General features: G+C 41.9%; 2 protein-coding genes and 1 long non-coding RNA gene across 3 annotated transcripts in view; 1 reads left to right on the top strand and 2 right to left on the bottom strand.

The window, feature by feature from the left end:
• LOC127909420 (uncharacterized) overlaps positions 1-22,698 on the bottom strand; it is a 286,097-nt gene that overhangs the window by 130,619 nt on the left and 132,780 nt on the right. The gene's annotated exons all lie outside the window — the stretch shown is intronic.
• On the top strand, positions 16-9,234 carry LOC118398472 (serine/threonine-protein phosphatase PP1-beta catalytic subunit-like). The gene is made up of 8 exons (XM_035793849.2): positions 16-167; positions 5,395-5,526; positions 6,016-6,246; positions 6,868-6,972; positions 7,046-7,117; positions 7,203-7,354; positions 7,438-7,572; positions 7,658-9,234. Exons 1-8 carry the CDS (start codon positions 116-118, stop codon positions 7,760-7,762), a joined length of 984 nt encoding a protein of 327 aa, XP_035649742.1. The 5' UTR covers positions 16-115; the 3' UTR covers positions 7,763-9,234.
• Positions 9,943-18,374, bottom strand: bpnt1 (bisphosphate nucleotidase 1). Its single transcript, XM_035793846.1, has 9 exons — positions 18,241-18,374; positions 17,302-17,423; positions 17,088-17,192; positions 16,828-16,935; positions 16,652-16,700; positions 14,001-14,092; positions 13,653-13,853; positions 10,260-10,365; positions 9,943-10,158 (listed from the first exon to the last, which is right to left on the bottom strand). Exons 2-9 carry the CDS (start codon positions 17,419-17,421, stop codon positions 10,010-10,012), a joined length of 930 nt encoding a protein of 309 aa, XP_035649739.1. The 5' UTR covers positions 17,422-17,423; positions 18,241-18,374; the 3' UTR covers positions 9,943-10,009.

Here is a 22,698-nt window from a genome sequence, read left to right as displayed (position 1 = left end):
AAAGCCTGAGTGAACCAAAATAAACTACACCGTTTGTACAGTAGTAGACCACGCCCTCTGCTGGTGAGCACGACGTAGTTCTCTCTGCGTAGTAGTTTTTAGTGTTTCAAAGAAAATGGCGGAAAGCGACCTCAACGTTGACAGCATCATCTCTCGTTTGCTTGAAGGTATGCTGTTTTTGTTTTGCAATAAACCGTGTGGTTACTTGGTGGGGACAGCAAAGAAAAGGATGTAACAATTTTATGTCATTTTCAGGTGTCGAAGAACGAATGTAAAATCATATTTGGTGACGCCAGTTGACTTTGCTAGCTAGCTAACGCGTCAGAGGAGAAAGGTGGGACTGGGAGAGTGGTTCAACAAACTAGTGACTTTAGCCTTAGCTAACTGTGTTATGCCCTGTTTAGGTAACTACAATTTAACTGTAACTAGTTAATTTGCCAAAAAAAAGCAACATCTGTTTGACTATAAATATATGCTGTCACGTTTGATTTGTGTTATGCTAGCTAACGCGGTGTGTTACAGTAACGTTAGATATATGATCAAGCAAGCAAACGTTACTCTAGTTTACGAAATTAGATAGTTAGATACTCTTTGCCTAGCGCAGGACATGGATGTTATTTTTTTTATATATGTATGCACATTTTTATTGCTCTTTAGGCACTAGTGTTAGCTTTTAAACCTTGATGAGAGGGGGCTTTGCCAGCGTGAACACACACCCCTCTCCGTCCGTGTTGCTAGGTAGTCAGTTAAGCTAGCTAGATTCAGATTTGTTTTCAACGCGGGGCTGTATAGGGGCTATTACGTTGTTAGTGAAGTAAGAATGCCTCTAACTTAGTCATATGTCTATGTGTAACGTTATAGGTAGCAATAACACAGAAAAGCCCGAGTTAGCTAGTATGCGTCAACTCGAGAGCAGTCACAACATTGATTTAACCTGCCATTGACGTCTACTCAGTTTCGCATCTGTAGCGAGTTAGTCATTTTACAAACCGCTTTCAATGTTGGTTTGGTATGTACCCACCTGAGCGTTTTATTTTCTGTACTGAAATCACCTATGGAAGATGTCACACTTCAGCCTACATGAAAAGCATGTTTTGTCTGGATTTATTTTTTTAATATAAATTGTTGAGATGTTGAAGACCACAGTCAACCTGATATTACACGCTGTACATTTTGCCATCAAACACCTTTTCGTGACACTGGCCCACTTGGAACACTCAGCAAAAGTGACAACCACCTGTTTTATTCAGTTCAGCACATTGCTGAACTGAAATTGCAGGCCTTTGAAAAATCCCAATTGGGGATGTTAATGGATAACCTTTAATTGGTTAGCCCTGGAAAATACACTTGACCAGTCATGCTTACCAGTCTATCGGTTAATTTTAATAATTGTGAGGAATAAAATTGGTGTGTGTAGTATTACATTGGTCTTCATGTATCTTATTTGTCACATTTGCAAAGCATACAGAGCCTAGTTTTAGGAACGGAATAGCCTATCACCTGTCAGACAGTGCGGAAGCAGCTCCTAAAAAAGGCTGGTACTGGAGTGGAAAGTGCTACTATTTTTATTTCTATTTTTATTTCTAAATCTCAACTAGCTCACCTCCCGTTCCCCAATCGAGTGCATAGGCTATAGTCAACGGTAGGCAGGCTAGTTTTACTTATTTCAAATGAGACATTTAAAGTAAAATCAAATGTTATTAGTCACATGAGCCGAATACAACTGCTTACTTACGAGCCGCTAACCAACAATGCAGTTTAAAAAATATATAAGAATAAGAACTAAAAGTAACAAGTAATTAAAGAGCAGCAGTAAAATAACAATAGCAAGAATATATACAGGGGGGCACTGGTTTGTTGAGGTCATATGTACATGTAGATAGAGTTATTAAAGTGACTATGCATAGATAACAGCTACTCTTGTTGTTAAGAAGCCTATTGGACCTAGACTTGGTTCTCCGGTAGCTGGCCATTTCACATCGGTTACACCTGCCTAATCTCGGGAGTTGGTAGGCTTGAAGTCATAAACAGTGCAATGCTTGAAGCACAACTGAGCTGCTGGCAAAACGCACAAAAGTGCTGTTTGAATGAATGCTTACGAGCCTGCTGGTGCCTACCATCGCTCAGTCAGACTGCTCTATCAAATCATAGACTTAGTTATAACATGATAACACACAGAAATACGAGCCTTAAGTCATTAATATGGTCGAATCCGGAAACTATCATCTCGAAAACAAGACGTTTATTCTTTCAGAACCGTTCCGTATTTTATCTAACGGGGTGGCATCCATAAGTTTAAATATTCCTGTTACATTGAACAACCTTCAATGTTATGTCATAATTACGTAAAATTCTGGCAGGTGGCCCAAATACTTGCATATACACAGACGCTGCGTGCAATGAACGCAAGAGAAGTGACACAATTTCACCTGGTTAATATTGCCTGCTAACATGGATTTCTTTTAGCTAAATATGCAGGTTTAAAAAAATCTACTTCTGTGTATTGATTTTAAGAAAGGCATTGATGTTTATGGTTAGTTACACATTGGAGCAACGATACGCACCACATCAATTATATGCAACGCAGGACACGCTAGATAAACTAGTAATATCATCAACCATGTGTAGTTAACTAGTGATTATGATTGATTGTTTTTTATAAGATAAGTTTAATGCTAGCTAGCAACTTACCTTGGCTTCTACTGCATTCGCATAACAGGCAGGCTCCTTGTGGAGTGCAATGTAATCAGGTGGTTAGAGCGTTGGACTAGTTAACTGTAAGGTTGCAAGATTGAATCCCTCGAGCTGACAAGGTAAACATCTGTCATTCTGCCCCTGAACGAGGCAGTTAACCCACCGTTCCTAGGCCGTCATTGAAAATAAGAATGTGTTCTTAACTGACTTGCCTAGTTAAATAAAGGTGTAAAAAAAAAAACATTGACTAAATTGGTGTCCAAAAATACAGATTTCCGATTGTTATGAAAACTTAAAATCAGCCCTAATTAATCGGCCATTCCGATTAATCGGTCGACCTCTAGCACAGGCACTATGATGGTCTGCTTAAAACATGTTGGTATTACAGACTCGGTCATGGAGAGGTTTAAAATGTCAGTGAAGACACTTGCCAGTTGGTCAGTGCATGCTCGCAGTACACATCCTGGTAATCCGTCTGGCCCTGCGGCCTTGTGAATGTTGACCTGTTTAAAGGTCTTACTCACATCGGCTGCGGAGAGCATGATCAAACAGTCTTCCGGCACAGCTAGTGCTCTCGTGTATGTTTCAGTGCAATTTGCCTCGAAGCGAGTATAGAAGTAGTTTAGCTCGTCTGGTAGGCTCGTGTCACTGGGCAGCTCTCGGCTGTGCTTCCCTTTGTAGTCTGTAATGGTTTGCAAGCCCTGCCAGATCCGACAAGCATCAAAGCCGGTGTAGTACGATTCGATCTTAGTCCTCTATTGATGCTTTGCTCACAACATTGAAACATGCCTCCATGAAACATGGAGGCAATTATTTCATAAGGACTTCATTGTGCCATTAACCAGCCTTTCTCTCCTGTTCTATTGGTTTTTCTATCAACTTTCTTTGTTTTTCCAGAAGCCAAATGTACAATCCTAGTCATATTAGCAACCCATCCAAGTGGTTGCTATTAGATTCCCCCTCTTTTTAAGTATCTAAAAGAGATTTTTATCTGTCACATATGAAACTCCTCACATTAGGTGCGCTATTTAGAATGGTTTTTTTCATGCAAATATTTGAAAATAACATTTTGTTAGCTGACGACAGGCTTGCTGTTGCATGTTTCCATTAAGCTCTTATTGAAAAATGTAAGTTCCTTGTATGCATGCATAGTATTTTCTGTTGGTCATGTCATTTTAAAAAATAAAAACAATTTTGACATTGAGGGTCAGTTACTCGGCACGGAAATTTGTTTGCTCAGCAGCAAAATTGACATCCTTAATCCCAACTCAATTCCATCCAGACCACTAGCAGGGAGCTTGCCTAAGTCACCCAGTGACTCCCTGAAAAGTATTAGCCAAACTATTTGTGGGCTCCCAAGTGGCGCAGCGGTGTAAGGCACTGCATCTCAGTGCTAGAGCCGTCACTACAGCTGGTTTGAATCCAGGAGGCCCCGGTGCTCAACTGAGCAAGAGGACAAGTACATTTGTGCCTAGTTTGAGAAACAGACAAGTCCTCAACTGGCAGCTTCATTAGATAGTACTCGCAAAACACCAGTCTCAACCTCAACAGTGAAGAGGTGACCCCGCGGGAGTTGCAAAGAAAAGCCTTATCTCAGTCTGGCCAATAAAGAGAAAAGATTAAGATGGGCAAAAGAACAGACACTGGACAGAGGAAGATTGGAAAAAAAGTGTTATGGACAGACTTATTTAAGTTTGAGGTGTTCGGATCACCAAGAAGAACATTCGTGGGATGCAGAAAAAAGGGAAAAGTTGCGGGAGCAGTGCTTGACCCCATCTGTCAAGCATGGTGGAGGCAATGTGATGGTCTGGGGGTGCTTTGTACGGTGGTGAAGTGGGAGATTTGTACAGGGTAAAAGGGATCTTGAAGGAAGGGTAACATTCCATTTTGCAACGCCATGCCATACCTTGTGGACGGCGCTTAATCGGAACCAATTTCCTCCTTCAACAGGACAATGACCCAAAACACTGCTCCAAACTATGCAGGAACTATTTAGGGAAGAAGCCGTCAGCTGGTATTCTGTCTGTGCTGGCCACTCCATTATTGTCACCGGATCTCAACCTTATTGAGCTTGGGAGCAGTATGTTACGTAAGAATTGCCCATCAAGCCAATTTGTGGGAGGTGCTTCAGAAAGCATAGGGTGAAATATCTTCAGATTACCTCAACAAATTGACAACTAGAATGCCAAAGGTCTACACGGCTGTAATTCCTGCAAATGGACGATTCTTTGGCAAAATAAATGTTTGAAGGACACAATTTCAATTAAAAATCATTGTTTATAACCATGCCAATGTCTTGACTATATTTCCTATTCATTTTGCAACTAATTTAATGTATGTTTCCATGGAAAATAAGAACATTTCTAAGTGACCCCAAACTTTTGAACGGTAGTGTACATGTGTCGTCGTCTGTTCTTTTTTAAAACATGTCGACAAGATGTTTTTTAGTCGGGAAAACCCTACTGTCTATGAATTTGACTGGTTACACTTCTCCAGCCCTGTCCCTCAGCTGTTTAACGAAACAGGTGGGGCGAACACTTTGTTTCAACAGCAGATTGCCACTTTAAGTGGTTGCATATTCTGCTGCACTGGTTTGAAGACAATGAAAAGCACATTACCCATTTAAAGCCAGCACGATTTAAAATGGAGAGACTGGTCATGACTCGTGGTTGTGATTGATAGCCCTATCTTTCTCTCAAGTACGAGGATGTCGTCCAGGGAAGATAGTCCAGATGACGGAGGCGGAGGTGCGGGGGTTGTGCATCAAGTCCCGGGAGATCTTCCTCAGTCAGCCCATTCTACTGGAGCTGGAGGCTCCGCTCAAAATCTGCGGTCAGTACAATTAATTATTCCTCTTCCTTCCTACTGCTATATCCTTACTCATGGGCCCTCTCTTTCCCCCTGAGAGGACAAATAGCACATGAGAAATACCAGGGTTAGAAAAATATCAGCTGTCTGAATAAAGACATAGGCCTAATGTTTGAATTTACATGAACGTGAAAAGGGCATCCTCGCCCACACACAGTTGTCTTTAAACCAACATGTCAGAGAGAAAGGAGAGGATAGGATAACACATTGTAGAGACATAGGCCTAGCTCAGTAAGTAGAGCAGTAGGATTTCTAACCCTGGTATTTAGGATGTAAGTGGTATGTGTTACCCTCAAGTGTATGCTGCTCTGCAGGATGTGGAAGGACAATCTGGATCAAGCTCACTCTCCACTCCTGCCAATTGTCCAGGCTATGTCAATGTGACTACCCTGGTTAAAGAAAATCTAAAATAATGGTTGTCTCATAACCTCTCTGCTCTCGTTCTCCCACTAGGTGATATCCATGGCCAGTACACAGACCTGCTGCGGCTCTTTGAGTACGGGGGCTTCCCACCGGAGGCTAACTACCTGTTCCTGGGAGACTACGTGGACCGAGGCAAGCAGTCCCTGGAGACCATCTGTCTACTGCTGGCCTACAAGATCAAATACCCCGAGAACTTCTTCCTACTCAGAGGCAACCACGAGTGTGCTTCCATCAACCGCATCTACGGTTTCTATGATGAGTGTAAGACAGAAAGCAGTGTCTCTCACACACATACACACACTGAATCGGTTATCTTTCTGTGTCTGCGGCACTTTTTGTGGAAAGGGCCAACACACAAATGGAATTCATAATGGCAATGGTTTTGTGTTCTCTACTGAGTATACCAAACATTAGGAACACCTTCCTAATATTGAGTTGCACCACCTCAGAACAGTCTCTTCATTTGGGCATGGACTCTACAAGGTGTTGAAAGCGTTCCACAGGGATGCTGGCGCATGTTGACTCCAATGCTTCCCACAGTTGTGTCAAGTTGGCTGGATATCTTTGGGCTGGTGGACCATTCTTGATAGACACGAGAAACTGTTGAGCGTTATAAACCCAGCAGTGTTGACATAATCAAACCGGTGAGCCTGGCACCTACCATACCCAATTCAAAGGCACAAACAATCCAGTCTCAATTGTCTCTAGGCTAAAAACAAAAAGCTACGCTCATACTGTTCATCTATATTGATTTGAAGTGGATTTAACAAGTGACATCAGTCAGGGATCATAGCTTTCACCTGGTGTCATGGAAAGAGCAGGTGTTCTTAATGTTTTATATACTCAGTGTAATTCCATGTCTTTCTATGTTGTGTTCCCCAGGCAAACGCAGATTCAACATAAAGCTGTGGAAGACCTTCACAGATTGCTTCAACTGTCTGCCCATCGCCGCTATAATCGATGAGAAGATCTTCTGCTGCCATGGAGGTATTCGTGGGTGCTTTTCTATCAATTATTTTTCTATGAATATTATTAATTCACAATCATCCCTCTTCCTCAGGTCTCTCTCCTGATCTACAGTCCATGGAGCAAATTCGACGCATCATGAGGCCAACCGATGTCCCTGACACAGGTGTGTAAACGTGTGTGTGTGTGTGTGTGTGTGTGGTACATGTGCCTTATTTGTGGTGGCTCTGACTGCACTCTCTCTGTGCTAGGACTGCTGTGTGATCTGCTGTGGTCGGATCCAGACAAAGACGTGCAGGGCTGGGGGGAAAACGACCGGGGCGTCTCCTTCACCTTTGGGGCTGACGTGGTCAGCAAGTTCCTCAACCGCCACGACCTGGACCTCATCTGCAGAGCCCACCAGGTAGAGCCTAATGTATGAGGGCTATGTTAATTTGGATGCATCTCTAAAGAAGGTTCATTAAGTTATGTGTTCTGTACTGGAAGGTTGTTGAGGACGGCTATGAGTTTTTTGCCAAACGGCAGCTGGTGACGCTGTTCTCGGCTCCCAACTACTGCGGGGAGTTTGATAACGCTGGGGGCATGATGAGCGTTGACGAGTCCCTCATGTGTTCCTTTCAGGTGAGAACTCGCACATAAACACACTTACTGTGGATGAGTCTCCCAATGCTGGAAACAAACTGAGTATTAATACTTTCTCTCTCAGATTTTGAAGCCGTCAGAGAAAAAAGCTAAGTACCAGTATGGAGGGGTGAACTCGGGACGCCCCGTAACCCCGCCCCGTACTGCCCAAGCCCCCAAGAAGAGGTGAGCGTCTGCCCCCCCCCCACGTCACGCATCCTCCTCGCACCCTTTCCCCTGCTGTCCCCTCCCTCCCATCTATAGGAAGCGCTCTACCCCCCCCTGACCCCCACTCACCTCTTTCATATATGTGTAAAACATAAAATCTTTGCTGTGAACTTTTGTTTTTTTATTCATAATGTAGGTGACTGTGGTTTTTCAATGCTATGAAATGTGTTGCTCAGGTTAAGGTGCAGCAATACGATACAAACCTTTTGTGGAAAGGGCCAACACATTTGGAACCGCTGCTTTTCTGCCTTCAAACATAGTAAAAAGTGTAGCTTTTTATTTGATTGAGGTGGGTTCTTTACCCCCAGCCAACGTTAACTCTTCCAGACCTATAACGTTTCCAGACCCTTGCATTTTCCCTCCTAATGCGTATGTAACCTTCTCACAATATTACTAATAACATACCATTTTCCTCCCAGATTTTGGCTACAGTAACTGATTGGAATGTTTAGCCTCCTAGTGAGTTTGGAAAATGTCATTTTCACCCTGTTGGACTCAATGTTCTCTTTATGCGGACACTAATGAAGTTAACAAAATTACTTTGAAAGTACTCATACAAATGCATATTATCAGAACCATACAAAATGATGGTATATACACACAGGGCATGTATTGCGTACACAGAGAAGTACTAGTACAGTTAAGGTTGTGTGTACTAACTCAAAGGGCTCACAAATGGGTGTTCCAAATGCCTGTTGGTTTTGAATCAAGCCCCTCCACCCCCACACCAGCCTCTCTTCTTACCCACTGAACCTGCTTCCATTGCTGAAGACTGTTTGTTATGGACATTGCTTTTACTATATGCCTGTGAGAATGCATAGATCGTTGTGGCTTGGGAAGTTAAAGGCAAGATTCAAGACACCTGGTTTCAATTGGTGTTCAGTAGCCTATTATTTTTCTCACACACATGACCAGTTGGCCACAAGACTATTTCCATTTTTTTTATTTTTTTTAAACTTATGAGCTATTTTCAGCATTGCCCCTGCAGTTCTTGTAAACATGAAATATTACACAAGGAGGTCAGCTCATGTTTACCAAGCTAGCAGAGATGGCACTTTTTACTCGGCAATGTCAGTTACTTAGACATTGCTGCCCCCTAGTGGTAGATTGACCGCCTAAAGAGGTTGAAGACGTCAACAACAAGCAAGGCATCAGAATGCATGAGCCAGTGAGTATATCTACTTGGTGGACCTTTCCTGTATGCTGATTCCAATATCTGGTTCAGAATTATTATTCTCATCCAACTAATGAGCTTACTAAGGAATATTTTTAATAACATTTTAGTTTGAGTTAGGGCGTATCTCACCTTTTGCCTTGTTCTCATTTATCGGTCTCTATTCAAGTTGGAAACTGTCATTGTTTTTAAACAGTTTTGAGATTTGTACAAGTTTGTTTCAGAATCTTTGAATGGAATAAATGGAACAGTGCTGTTGACCCTGCCTCATGTCTGTCATTATGCTTTAGGGTGCCTTTCAAACCAGTGCATCGGCCGGAGGGCCTAGTGTTGTCTTCCAGAAAGGTAATACGGATGGATGTCAACCAATTACAAATTTAGAACAGCGATTTTTACCAAGTCGTTTGGACATGGTTAAGGCCAAGTCTGTCTGACACCAGCTCTTGAAGTCCTCTGACTTGTCGTCACGGGCATCAGGCTTGCTTACTTTTATGCCATACCATTTTGGTCATTATTTAATTTAACCCTTATTTTACCAGGTAAGTTGACTGAGAACTCATGATTATTTACAGCAACGACCTGGGGAATAGTTAGAGGGGGGGATGATTAGGTAACCGTGATGGTCTGAGGGCCAGATTGGGAATTTAGCCAGGACACCGGGGTTAACACCTCTACTCTTACGATAAGTGCCATGGGATCTTTAGTGACCAGAGTCGGGACACCTGTTTAACATCCTATCCAAAAGACAAACCCAGCAGTGGAAAACAGGGGGGTATGCTGCTGGCCGAATCAGTCTGGGCTGTTAATGTTATGTAGAAATGTCTAGTAAATATATATTTTTTAAAAGTGTCAAATATGGCCTGATTTTCCAAGCCAAGTCATTATCTATACACAGTATAAAAGTGCAGTGGTTTTTAACACTGATGTGCAAATGTTACACAGGTTATTATATAAATAAACAAACACGATTCTTGATTAAAGAACATTTTATGCAAATTTGTTTTTGGACAATGCGTGGTACAGTACATTTATCACTCAGGGCTTGAGAGCCTGCAGGACTGACTGGGGCACTCTGCTGGCATAATACTGGTGGTTGCGTAGAGTGGCCAGCACCCCAGCGGAGTTCATGTGCTTCACGTTAGCATCATAACACAATGCACTGCCATGCATGTCTGTCAGCTTACCTGCAGAGGGACAGACAAAAAACAAAATGGCAGGCAACATTACGGTCCTTACTCATAATTAGGAGGTACTTTCAGTAAGCTAGAGGAAGATTGTTGCTTACCTCCTACTGCATTCAGGATGGCTTCAGGGGCACATGTGTCCCACTTTTTAGTTCCTAGACTGGCAAATACATAGGCTGAAGCCTTCCCCTCCACAAGCTGAATAATCTACACAAAGATAGGGTGCAACAGAGTAGTAAGAATACATTTTATAATTAGTGTATTCAAACTATTCATACCTCTACTTATTCCAAAGAGTTACAGCCAGAATTCAAAAACACCCATCTACACACAACACTGCAAATCTATTGAAAATTAAATGTCATTTCTATAAATATTCACACCACTGAATACCACAATACATGTTAGAATCACCTTTGGCAGTGATTAGTTGAATAGACAGAGTGAATGATGAAGGCCAGTGATGGAGATGTCTCGTTGGCACCGAGGCCCAGTGTGATTACTCGATCACGATTTATGGCATTGTTTGAATGACTGACCATCTGTGGGCCACAGTGGTCAACTCAAGACAGTCCCACAGACGTCCTAAGGTCACTGAAGCCAGGAGAGGTGAAGATTTGAATCAACAAAATTAATGTTACTATGTGAATTCAAGAGTTCATAAAGAACTATGAATTTTGATGTTTCATTGTACTGTAAGTGCTGTGGATTTGTTAGAGAAACGTATTCTGTTCGTTGGACAGCGGAAAGTTCAAAGGGGAACAACAACTGTGCTCTTATCATAGTGTTGATATGTGATAATTAGATTAGAGAACGTGTCTGAAGTTATGAGTTTTGTTTTGGGCCTTGCAAATTGATGTTAAATTAGACGATGGGAGATACTGGGATTTATCGCTCTTAGAAGAATAAAAGCTTGTCTTAATCTTAGGTCATGGTAGATCTCGATGTATGTTTGTATATCATAGTGATGAATTTTCTATGCCGTTAAAACTATTTTGCATTCTTTTTATCATGACGATTTCTGGTATGACCCTGCCAAGCCAACCCAGCTCTAATGATGCCTCTAGCAGTGCCTTAGACTGCTGCACCAGTCAAAGTCCAAATCTGATCACGTTTAAATAGATACGAACCGTAGTCCTCACATTGGAGTAATTTTCCTTTAAATATTATTTTTTTGAGATGTCTAATAGTACATCTTATTCACAATATACAGTACCAGCCAAAAGTTGACACCTATTCATTCCAGGGTTTTTCTTTTACTATTTTCTACATTGCAGAATAGCGAAAACATCAAAACTATGAAATTACACATCTAGAATCATGTACTAACCAAAAAAGTGTTAAACAAATCAAAATATATTTTATATTTGAGATTCTCCAAAGTAGCCACACTTTCTTTACCGTGACAGCTTTGCACGCTCTTGGCATTCTCTCAACTAGCTCCATGAGGTAGTCACGTGGAATGCATTTCAAGTCCATATTATGGCAAGAACAGCTCAAATAAGCAAAGAGAAATGACAGTCCGTTACTTTAAAAGACATGAAGATCAGTCAATCCGGAACATTTCAAGAACTCTGAAAGTTTCTTCAAGTGCAGTTGAAAAAACCATAAAGCGCTATGATGAAACAGGCTCTCATGAGGACCGCCACAGAGAAGGTAGACGCAGAGTTACCTCTGCTGCAGAGATTAAGTTAGAGTTACCAGCCTCAGAAATTGCAGCCCAAATAAGTGCTTAACAGAGTTCAAGTAACAGACATTTATCAACATCAACTGTTCAGAGGAGACTTTGTGAATCAGGCCTTCGTGGTTGAATTTCTGCAAAGAAACCACTACTAAAGGACACCAATAATAAGAGACTTGCTTTGGCCAAGAAACGCAAGCAAAGGACAGACTGGTGGAAATCTGTCCTTTGGACTGATTAGTCCAAATTTGAGATTTTTGGCTACAACCGCTTTGTGAGATGCAGAGTAAGTGAACTGATGATCTACGCATGTGTGGTTCCCACCGTGAAGCATGTAGGAGGTGGTGTGGGGGTGCTTTGCTGGTGACAGTGATTTATTTAGAATTCAAGGCACACTTAACCAGCATGGCTACCACAGCATTCTGCAGCGATACGCCATCCCAGCTGGTTTGTGCTAAGTGGGACTATCATTTGTTTTGCAACAGGATAACAGGAGAGTGATGGAGTGCTGCATCAGATGACCTGGCCTCCACAATCACCTGACCTCAACCCAATTGTGATGGTTTGGGATGAGTTGGACTGCAGGAAAAGCAGCCAACAAGTGCTCATTATATGTGGGAACTCCTTCAAGACTGTTGTAAAAGCATTCCAGGTGAAGCTGGTTGAGAGAATGCAGAATGTGCAAAAGTTGTCAAAGGGTGTCTACTTTGAATAATCTCATTTTGATTTGTTTAGCACTTTTTTGGGGTACTACATTATTTCATAGTTTATGTTTTACTATTTTCTACATTGTAGAATAATAGGGAAGACAAAGAAAAACCCTTGACGAGTAGATGTGTTAACTTTTGACTGGTACTGTATGCTTTCTCCAACTGCATCTCTGAGCCAGAGTTAACTCAATCATTTAATGCTAGGACATTGATTGCAAGATATTAGCTCCTTGTCCATTTGCCTCTTAATAATTGCATAATGGTAAACCTAGATACGTGCATCTTGTGGTGACGCAAGGCTTGCAAACTTGGCTATACCCACTGGGTATGATTATGGGGCTATAGCATTCACATGATAATGGAGTCAGATGTAATATCATAGTAGGGTCATAGACCCCTAAAATAATTATGTCATCCTCAGACGAAGTGAATTTTCACAATTCTACAGTTACATCTGTGAGTCTTTCTGGGTAAGTCTAAGCTTTGCTCACCTGGATTGTACAATATTTGCACATTCTTTAAAAACTTCAAGCTCTGTCAAGTTCGTTGTTGATCATTGCTAGATAGCAATTTTCAAGTCTTGTCATAAATTTTCAAGCTGATTTAAGTCAAAACTAACTAGGCCACTCAGGAAAATTCAATGTCAGGGTAAGCAACTCCAGTGTATATTTGGCCTTGTGTTTCAGGTTGTACTGCTGAAAGGTGAATGTTTCCAAGTGTCTGCTGGAAAGCAGACTGAACCAGGTTTTCCTCTAGGATTTTGCCTGTGCTTAGCTCTATTCTGTTTAGGGTAAAAATAAACTCACTTACCGATGAAAAACATACCCATAACATGATGCAGCCACCACCATGCTTGAAAATATGGAGAGTGGTACTAAGTGATGTGTTGTTGGATTTGCCCCAAGCATAACACTTTGTATTCAGGATAAAGTCAAGTTTTCAACAAAAAAAAATCTAAAAACACATTTTCACTTTGTCATTATGGGGTATTGTGTATAGGCCAGTGACACAAAATCTCAATTTAATCCATTTGAAATTCAGGCTGTGAATACTTTCTCTGAATACATATGCACCCCTAACCTTCCCATCCCTGTATATTTCACCTTATTTCCTGCTCCGCCGACTCTTATCACATCATGAGGTTCCATGGCATCCACAGTGTCTGTGACGAGTTTGTTGCTGTGAGAACGGGTTGTGGTGACAATGCGTCGGCCATCCGGGACCTCCTGTAGCTCGAACCCGAAAGCGCCCAGTCCGGGCATTCCCCACAGAGTTCTCCCCATGTCTGCTGACTCCGCCCCCAGCTGTGGATACAAAAAAAAGGAAAATATACACTCACAGACTAAAGAAGTGTTCAGTAAGGCACACTATAGAAAATGAAACATTTCAAAAAAATTCTCCCTACTGAATATGTCATGCCCTGATAGGGTGAGAGGGTAATTTGTTGGTACCTGATAATTGAAGAAGGGCTGGTTGATGACCCCAGCAATGGCCTTCCCGCCATATGCAATGCCGATCAGAACAGTCACATGATCAAGAAGCCCTGACATCACATGACAACATTTTAGCTGAAGGGAACAAATAACAGTGGACTTCACACAAGTATCGTCATTGTACTACAGTGAACTACACTGAACGAAAATATAAAAAACACAACATGCAACCATTTCAAAGATGTTACTGAGTTGCAGTTCATATAAGGAAATCAATCAAAATACATTCATTAGGCCCTAATCTATGGATTTCACATGACTGGGCAGGGGCGCAGCCATGGGTGGGCCTGGGAAGGCATAGGACCACCCACTTGGGAGCCATGTCGACCCACTCGGGTCCAGGCCCAGCCAATCAGAATTTGTTTTTCCCCACTAAAGGGCTTTATTACAGACAGAAATACTCCTCAGACGATCCCGCAGGTGAAGAAGCCAGATGTGGTCCTGGGCTGGCATGGTTACACATGGTCTGTGTTTGTGAGGCAGGTTGAACGTACTGCCAAATTCTCTAAAACGACGTTGGAGGCGGCTTATGGTAGATAAACATTACATTTTCTGGCAACTGGAACATTCCTGCAGTCAGCATGCCAATGCCAATCTGTGGCATTGTGTTGTGACAAAACCACACATTTTAGTGGACTTTTGTCCCTAGCACATGGTGCACCTGTGTAATGATCATGCTGTTTAATCAGCTTCTTGATATGCCTCACTTGTCAGGTGGATGATTTATCTTGGCAAAGGAAAAATGCTCACTAACAGGGATGTAAGCAGATTTGTGCACAACATTTTTGAGAAATAAGCTTTTTGTGCATATGGAACATTTCTGGGATCTTTTATTTCAGCTCATGAAACATGGACCAAACACTTTACATGTTGCGTTTATATTTTGGTTCAGTGTATTTTTCCAGCATGAAAAACAAATCAGTGAGGTAAAAGTAGTATAATGGTACAAAGGAAAAAAGCGATAGAGAGAAGCCCTAGGACCATTCCTCAGGACTACCTGGCCTGGTGACGCCTGGCTGTCCAGTCTGGTCGCACGGCAACAGTAAGGACGCCTGTATCTTTGTCGTGACTGGGTGTATTGATTGATATACCATCCAAAGTGTAATTAATAACTTCACCATGCTCAAAAATATATTCAATCTCAATCTTCAATATCAATTTATTTTATAATTATGCGTGTAATCATTAAGGACAGGGGAGTTTTTCCAGGATAAAAAAATAAACAGACTTCTGCTAAAAAAATCTGAGGAAAGCCTGGTTCAGTGTTTTCCACCAGACACTGGGATAAGAATGATCCTTTCAGCAGGACAATAAACTAAAACACATGGCCAAATCTACACTGGAGTTGCTTACCAAGAAAAAACGGAATGTTCCTGAATGGCTGAGTTACAGTTTTGACTACGGCAAGACCTGAAAATGGTTGTCTGGCAATGATCAACGTGGTGCTTCTACAAAGTATTTACTCAGGGGTATGAATACTAATATGAGATTTTCTGCAATTCATTTTCAACAAATTTTAAAAACATGTTTTCACTTTGTGACTATGGGGTATTGTGTATAGGCCAGTGACAAAAGTCTCAATTTAATCCACTTGAAATTCAGGCTGTAACAACATGTGGAAAGTTAAGGGATGTGAATACTTTCAGAAGGCACTGTATATTAACACATATGCACCCCTATACCTTCCCATTCCTGTATATTTCACCTTATTTCCTGCTATCACATCATGAGGTTCCATGGCATCCACGGTGTCTGTGGCGAGTCTGTTGCTGTGGTTTCAACTGTTCTTCCTGCGGCTATGGAACCCTGACCTGTTCACTGGACGTGCTACCTTGTCCCGGACCTGGTGTTTTTGACTCTACCGCACCTGCTGTCGCGACCTCTGAATGCTCGATGAAAAGCCAACTGACATTTACTCCTGTTGCACCCTCTACAACCACTGTGATTATTATTTGACCCTGCCGGTCAAATATGAACATCTTGAAGAACAATCTAACCTTAATGGCCAATCTTATGATCTCCACACGATGCATCCAGAAGAGGAATGGCCACCACTCAAGAGCCTGGATCCTCTCTAGGTTCCTTCCTGGGCTCCTCCCTTTCTAGTTTTTCCTAGCCGCCTTTCTAGTTTTTCCTAGCCACCTTGCTGTTTTGGGGTTTTAAGCTGGGTTTCTGTATAAGCACTTTGTAACATTTGCTGAAAATAAACTTGATTTGATGCCCAAGCATTTCTCCTTTACCCTCCCTCTCCACCTATTCTGCTCTTGTCCCTCCCAGTCCAAATGCCCTCCCTCCATCACCATACGGATAGCCGTGCCGAAAAACTGGGCGTCCGACCCCGTGTGACACATCTGATTTGGCAGGTAGAAACACTTTGCTGCTGCTAAGCAGGGAAGAAAGAATAATGGGATGAAGAAAGATAGGAGAGAGAGACAGACAGAGAGCAAACAGGGAATCAGCACTGATGATTATGTTGGAGATGTTAATGTTACGACTGAATGAAAGAAGGGGGAACAGGTTGTCGTCAAATATGTTCTACCCTCTTATGCCTTTGAGTCAGTGACTCTTATCACAGAGTGACTGGCAAAAATAATAACACGTTTATTTACCTTCAGTGTATTCTTTGGTGCCATCAAGGGGGTCGACCCACACAACCAGCTAAAAAGACAAATTCAAATCTGCCATTCAAACACAGAAACATAGCTGGAATGAGCAGTCAGTACCCAGAAAATAATCAAAATCAGGACATTAGGTTTCAGTTTCAGCTCTAAAGTGTCTCTCTCACCTCCTCTTCTTTCAGGGCACTGTACTCTGCTGGACAGGACTTCTGTAGGATGTCTTCAGATTGACCGCTCTCAATCAGGTCCTCTTTGACAGCCTCCTCTGGCAGATCCTGACGTGTGTGTGTGTGTGTGAGAGAGAGAGAGATGTTCACTGTTTAGACTAGGATGTTGTGAAACGTGTTGTGTATTCTAATCTGCAGATCAATGTTTATTTGTCAGTAACATTAGGACAGATCCTATTAATGTACATTCATATACCCACCTCCTCTCCGATTATGGTGATTTTGGGGAAGCTTTTAGACAGGGAGGCACAGATGCTCTGCTGGACCAGCCGGTCTGCCAGTGTCTGTAGATCGTTGGCGCCTGTCTGTGTACATTGAGTAAAGAGAAATAATTTATAAAACAACAATCAAGCTCCATTTCACTGCCCATCAATCTCCAGCATTTTGTCCCCCTCTCCGTTCAGTCAGTCAAACCTTTTCCACGATGCCCAGCTCTCCGCTCTGAAGAACCCTTCGTACAATGGCTCCAGCCTTCTCTGCCATAGCGTAAGCCGAAGCTACCAGACGCATCACCACAGCTGGATTTCCAGACATTGCTGATGGAAAGAGAAACACCAAAGTGTAAAGCCGAGGGAGAAAGTTTCCACTATGTACCCTCGAGACTTCATTGTATCACTCACATCAGTCAACAAGTCAATGTAAATAACACACCCTCGACATGTAGTAGAGTTATGTGCAGGATTTGTGCTGTCACCATTACTTTGGCAAAATAAATAGCTTTGTGCCTAAAACACCCTTTTAGGCACTAATATACTACCTGTCCTACACACACCATATCTCAATGACACACACGAAATGAAGAAGTTGCAGTAACAACGTGCCATGAGGACAATTGGCTTAACTATTGGAATTAATTAGATGCGCATGATTCTACTCTTACTAGGTTACTAGCTAATGAGATGGCTTACTATAATCTCTCGTGACAACATTCGCGAGAATTGTACTTCTGGGTAACCGAGGTGACTAATAGCTATGTATGTATGCGTGTTATAATGCTTACTACCACCAGAAACCTGGTGATATTTTCAAGCAAATAAGTCTGTTCTGACTTAGCCTAGGTAGTTGATAGTGCACATCTAGCGTCCATGCACTGTATCGGCTGCCCAGGCTAGTTCTGACTGTTCCCCCCCGACATTAGACTACTAGCTACTGTAGTGCCACAAGACTGCAGGAACGTTAGTAAATTAGTGCTGATTAGCTAGCTACAGTATTTAGGAAAGCGATCTAAATTGAGACAACAACATGAACGTTCAATCAGCAGCACTGAGTACACTAGCTTCACTACACATTTATAGTACACCAATAACCGAGCTAGTAAGCACATTTTGTATTAAATAATATAATGGCTCTTACTAATCTCCAGAAGGGACAGCTCGGGACTTGTTGTACTGCAATGAATGTGAGGTATACCGCGGCCCTGGGTGCAGGGACATCCATATTGCTTCTTCGGTGATGTTCAACGACAGGTTGGCATCCATTAAATGTGGCATTACTGCCACCTACCTGACTGGAGTATAACTTCCTTATACTTTGCTTATTTTCTATTTTATTTTTTAGTCTAAAATAAAGAAATTCAACAAATTCCCTACCATCTTAAATACCATACTCCACTGTTTAAATCTATTTAGTCCTACTTCAGGCCAACAGTCAAAGGATGGGACACCACCACTTAACACACCCTGTAACTCTTCTGATGTCAAGTCTCGCACACCCAAATACCTCTCTGCAGCTGCCACCACAACCTCAATGTTCTGCGACTTATGTTCCATCCCTGCAGTACAGTTGATAACCACTACTATAAATGCCCAAAATCCAATCTTACCAATATCACTTGTTAGTTTATCCCTCTGTACTGGTACAGATCTACTACTCACGCAACTCCTCTCAGGATCTCTCCCCATTGACCCATCTTCCTCTACTTTCTTCACTGCCTCAGCATATGACAACTTCTGCACTACTCTAACCCTGGAAACCTCAACCTGCCTCTCTCGCACCATGGGCACCCCTACAATTAACACATACCACTAGATTCCCCAATGCTACACATTCCTTTGTCTTATGCCCTTTGCACACTTCTCACACCTAGGAACCCTCCTTCTACGCACTGTTGCCACATGCCCATAAGCTTGACACCTGTAACAACATATTGTGATCGGCACAGAAACTTGTACAGGATAAGTTATATACCCTAACATCACTTTGTCGGGCAAAGACTCAACATCAAAACTCAAAAGAACAGACAATGACTCTTCTGTTTTTCCACTCACGCCACCCTGTCTGCAATGCACCAAACGACGAGCACCACAAACACCGGGAATATTCCCTTCAGTTGGTGAGCTTTCACATTTACCGCTAATGTTACCCCAGTAATCACTCCTTTTAAAAAAATAGATCTGTAAAGAAAATAAAATCACAAATTAAGGCTTATCAGATCATTTACTTTAAGTAAGAATATGTTCAAATAGACTTTATAAGTATATTTAGACCACATTGATAAAAGGACAGGATATCTTGTGGTCCACTGACCTCTTTACTTTTTCCAAATTTTGTTAGGTTACAGCCTTATTCTAAAATCGTTTTTTTTATCCTCATAAATCTACACATAATATCCAACAATGACAAATCGGTGGGTTTGGCGCCCGGCAAAACTTAACTGGGGGAGAAGGGCCTTGGTCAGGGAGGTGACCAAAAACCCAGTGGTCACTCTAACAGAGCTCCAGAGTACCTCTGTGGCGATGGGAGAACATCTAGATGGAATCCACTCCTCAGTAAGAAGTACATGACAGCCCACTTGGAGTTTGCCATAAAGTACCTAAAGACTCTCAGCCCCATGAGAAACAAGATTCTCTGGTCTGATGAAACCTAGATTGAACTCTTTGTACTGAATGCCAAGGGTCATGTCTGGAGGAAACCTGGCACCGTCCCTATGGTGAAGCATGGTGATGGCATTATCATGCTGTGGGGATGTTTTTCAGCGGCAGGAACTGGAACACTAGTCAGGATCGAGGGAAAGATGAATGGAGCAAAGTACAGAGAAATCTTTGATGAAACCCTGCTTCAGAACTCTCAGGAATTCAGACTGGGATGAAGGTTCACCATCCAACAGGACAACAACCCTAAGCACACAGCCAAGACAACGCAGGACTGGCATGGGACAAGTCTGAATGTCCTTGAGTGGCCCAACCAGAGCCCGCACTTGAACCCGATCAAACCTCTCTGGAGAGACCTGAAGATGTCTGTGAAGGGATGCTCCCCATCCATCCTGACAGAGTTTGAGAGGATCTGCAGAGAATAATGGGAGAAACTCCCCAAATACAGGTGTGCCAAGCTTGTAGCGTCATACCCAAGAATACTCAAGGCTGTAATCGCTGCCAAAGGTGATTCAACAAAATTCTGAGTAAAAGGTCTGAATACTTATTGAAAAGTAATTTTTACGTTTTTGAATTGGATTGAATTTGCAAAAATGTCTAAAAACCTGTTTTCGCTTTGCCATTATGGGGTATCGTGTGTAGAGCGACGAGGGGAATTAAAAAAAAAATCAATTTTAGAATAAGTCTGTTTTGTAACAAAATGTGGAAACAGTCAAGGTGTCTGAATACTTTCCGAATGCACTGCATATACAAAAGTATGTGGAAACCCCTTCAAATTAGTGGATTTGGCTATTTCAGCCTCACCCATTGCTGACAGATTTATAAAATTGAGCACACAGCCATGGAATCTCCATAGACAAACATTGGCAGTAGAATGGCCTTACTGAAAAGCTCAGTGACTTTCAACATGGCACTGTAATAGGATGCCACCTTTCCAACAAGTCATTTTGTCAAATTTCAACCCCGGTGGAGCTGCCCGGACAACTGTAAGTGCTGTTATTGTAAAGTGGGAAGGTTAGGAGCAACAACGACTCAGCCGGGAAGTGGTAGGCCAAACAAGCTCACCGCCGAGTGCTGAAGCATGTAGTGCGTAAACATCGTGGCCGGCCCGCTCTCCTGGACCGCCGACATGGCCATCTTCTTTGGCATCAACAAGGAAGTGCTGCCACTCAAGGTACGGGGAACAGGCGCTGAATGATGTTACCCTTCATAAAGTAGTATTGTAGCACTATTTGTCTGTGTGTACATGTATGTGGGAACTGATATTAGATAACCATTGTGAACAGCCTTTCCTCTCTCCAGGTTAGCATGGTTAGAGTGTGGACAGGCTAACCTAGTTATGCAAGAGGACAGACTGACTATAGCCAATGCTGAGCTGGCCAAGGCTCAGGCTCAGCTGGATGAGAAACAGACCGAGTTGGACAAAGCACAAGCCAAGTTTGATGCTGCCATGAAGGAGGAACAGGTAAGGTCCAATCCTTAAAAAAAAACATTTTCTTGAATTAGAAATAATGCAAAATAAATAAAAATGTATAGATAGAAAAGTACAATAGAATATAGTTCACTCAGTAGATGAGTTTGTGGACTTGCTGGATGAAAAGGAAGAAAATTCAGGAATAAAATGGTGGCAGCGTCAGCACTCATTGATGGGCTTAGTGGAGAGAAAGTGCACTGGACAGAGCAGAGAAAACAGTTTAGATCACAGATCAACAAGCAGGTTACAGATAAGAGAAGGATAGCAGAAAGTTCCCTTACGTTCAGTATTCTGACTGAAGGCATTATCTATATAGATGTAATACAATGCAATACAAAACAATGCACTACAGACAATATCAATAGTTTTATCTAAAAAAAGGATAACTTTTTAAATGGTTTTCTATTTTTTTTATTTTTATGAAATTCACTTATGTTTGCAGGTTTCCTGACAGCCATGAGGCAGGAGGTAACCAGGGCTGGGCTCTGGAGACAGGCACCCTGCATAACGAAGTGCTGAAGCAGAGCAAGGACATTACTGCCTCTCCGACTAAGTAGACTCATGCAAAATAGTGTGATATAACAACACATGTGCTAGATACATCTTTCTCATTAGAACTCTCAATACCATCCCTCATAATTTGTATTTATTTATTTAACCAGGAAGGGCTCATTGAGATTAAAATCACTTTTTCAAAAGCGCCCTGGCCAAGATAGGTAGCACCAAGTCATTACAAAAAGGTACAGACAGACAACATGAAAAACTACAAGTAATCTAGTAAAAACCACTGAATTCACAAGAGTATAACAAAATAAATAAAAAACAGCAAATTAAAAACATTGACAGGTCAGGGAATCAGCCTCAAAATCCTTCATCAGTGATTTAAAAACACCAATTGGGACAAGTTCTTCCAGTTTAAAAGTATTTTGTAAGGTGTTCCAAGACATGGTGCAGAGTACATAAAAGCCCTTTTACCAAATTCAGTTAGCAGGATAAAGTCCAGCGAACGAAGAGAGTACCCACCACATTTCTGAACAATAAAAATGCCCAAATAAAAAAGTAGTAAACCCAGAATGGCTTTGTAAATAAATGTATACCAGTGACTCAGCCTACGAGTGACTAGAGAAGGCCAGCCAAACCTGGTATACAAAGTGCAGTGGTACATAAGGGTTTTGCAGTTTAAAATAAATCTCAAAGTGCCATGGTAAAGGGTGTCAATTGATCTCAAAACTGAGTGGAAGCAATCATATATAAAATATCCCCATAGTCTAGTAAAGGCATAAATAAAGCTGATACTAGCCTCCTTCTGGCTTCAAAAGAAAAACAGGCCTTATTACTAAAATAAAATCCCAATTTCAGCTTCAATTTTTTTGTAAGTTGTTGAAGATGCAATTTAAAAGAGAGGCTGTCATCAATTAAAATTCCAAGATATGTATATGAGGTTACAACCTCAATCTCCTTGCCCTG

This window comes from Oncorhynchus keta, chromosome 19 (assembly GCF_023373465.1).
Source record: "Oncorhynchus keta strain PuntledgeMale-10-30-2019 chromosome 19, Oket_V2, whole genome shotgun sequence".
NCBI lineage: Eukaryota > Metazoa > Chordata > Actinopteri > Salmoniformes > Salmonidae > Oncorhynchus > Oncorhynchus keta.
Note: the sequence above shows the minus strand (reverse complement) of the source record. Positions and strands in the feature narration are given on the sequence as shown.

What these genes read in the sequence shown, in the direction of transcription:
- LOC118398472 (XM_035793849.2), top strand. Translation starts at nt 116, where the DNA reads ATGGCGGAAAGCGACCTCAACGTTGACAGCATCATCTCTCGTTTGCTT. An exon ending in CTACGGTTTCTATGATGAGT is followed by an intron (nt 6,247 to 6,867) that starts GTAAGACAGAAA and finishes TGTGTTCCCCAG; the next exon opens with GCAAACGCAGATTCAACATA. An exon ending in CCCTCATGTGTTCCTTTCAG is followed by an intron (nt 7,573 to 7,657) that starts GTGAGAACTCGC and finishes TTTCTCTCTCAG; the next exon opens with ATTTTGAAGCCGTCAGAGAA.
- bpnt1 (XM_035793846.1), bottom strand. Translation starts at nt 17,421, where the DNA reads ATGTCTGGAAATCCAGCTGTGGTGATGCGTCTGGTAGCTTCGGCTTAC. An exon ending in AGCTGGGCATCGTGGAAAAG is followed by an intron (nt 17,193 to 17,301) that starts GTTTGACTGACT and finishes CAATGTACACAG; the next exon opens with ACAGGCGCCAACGATCTACA. An exon ending in GTGCCCTGAAAGAAGAGGAG is followed by an intron (nt 16,701 to 16,827) that starts GTGAGAGAGACA and finishes TTGTCTTTTTAG; the next exon opens with CTGGTTGTGTGGGTCGACCC.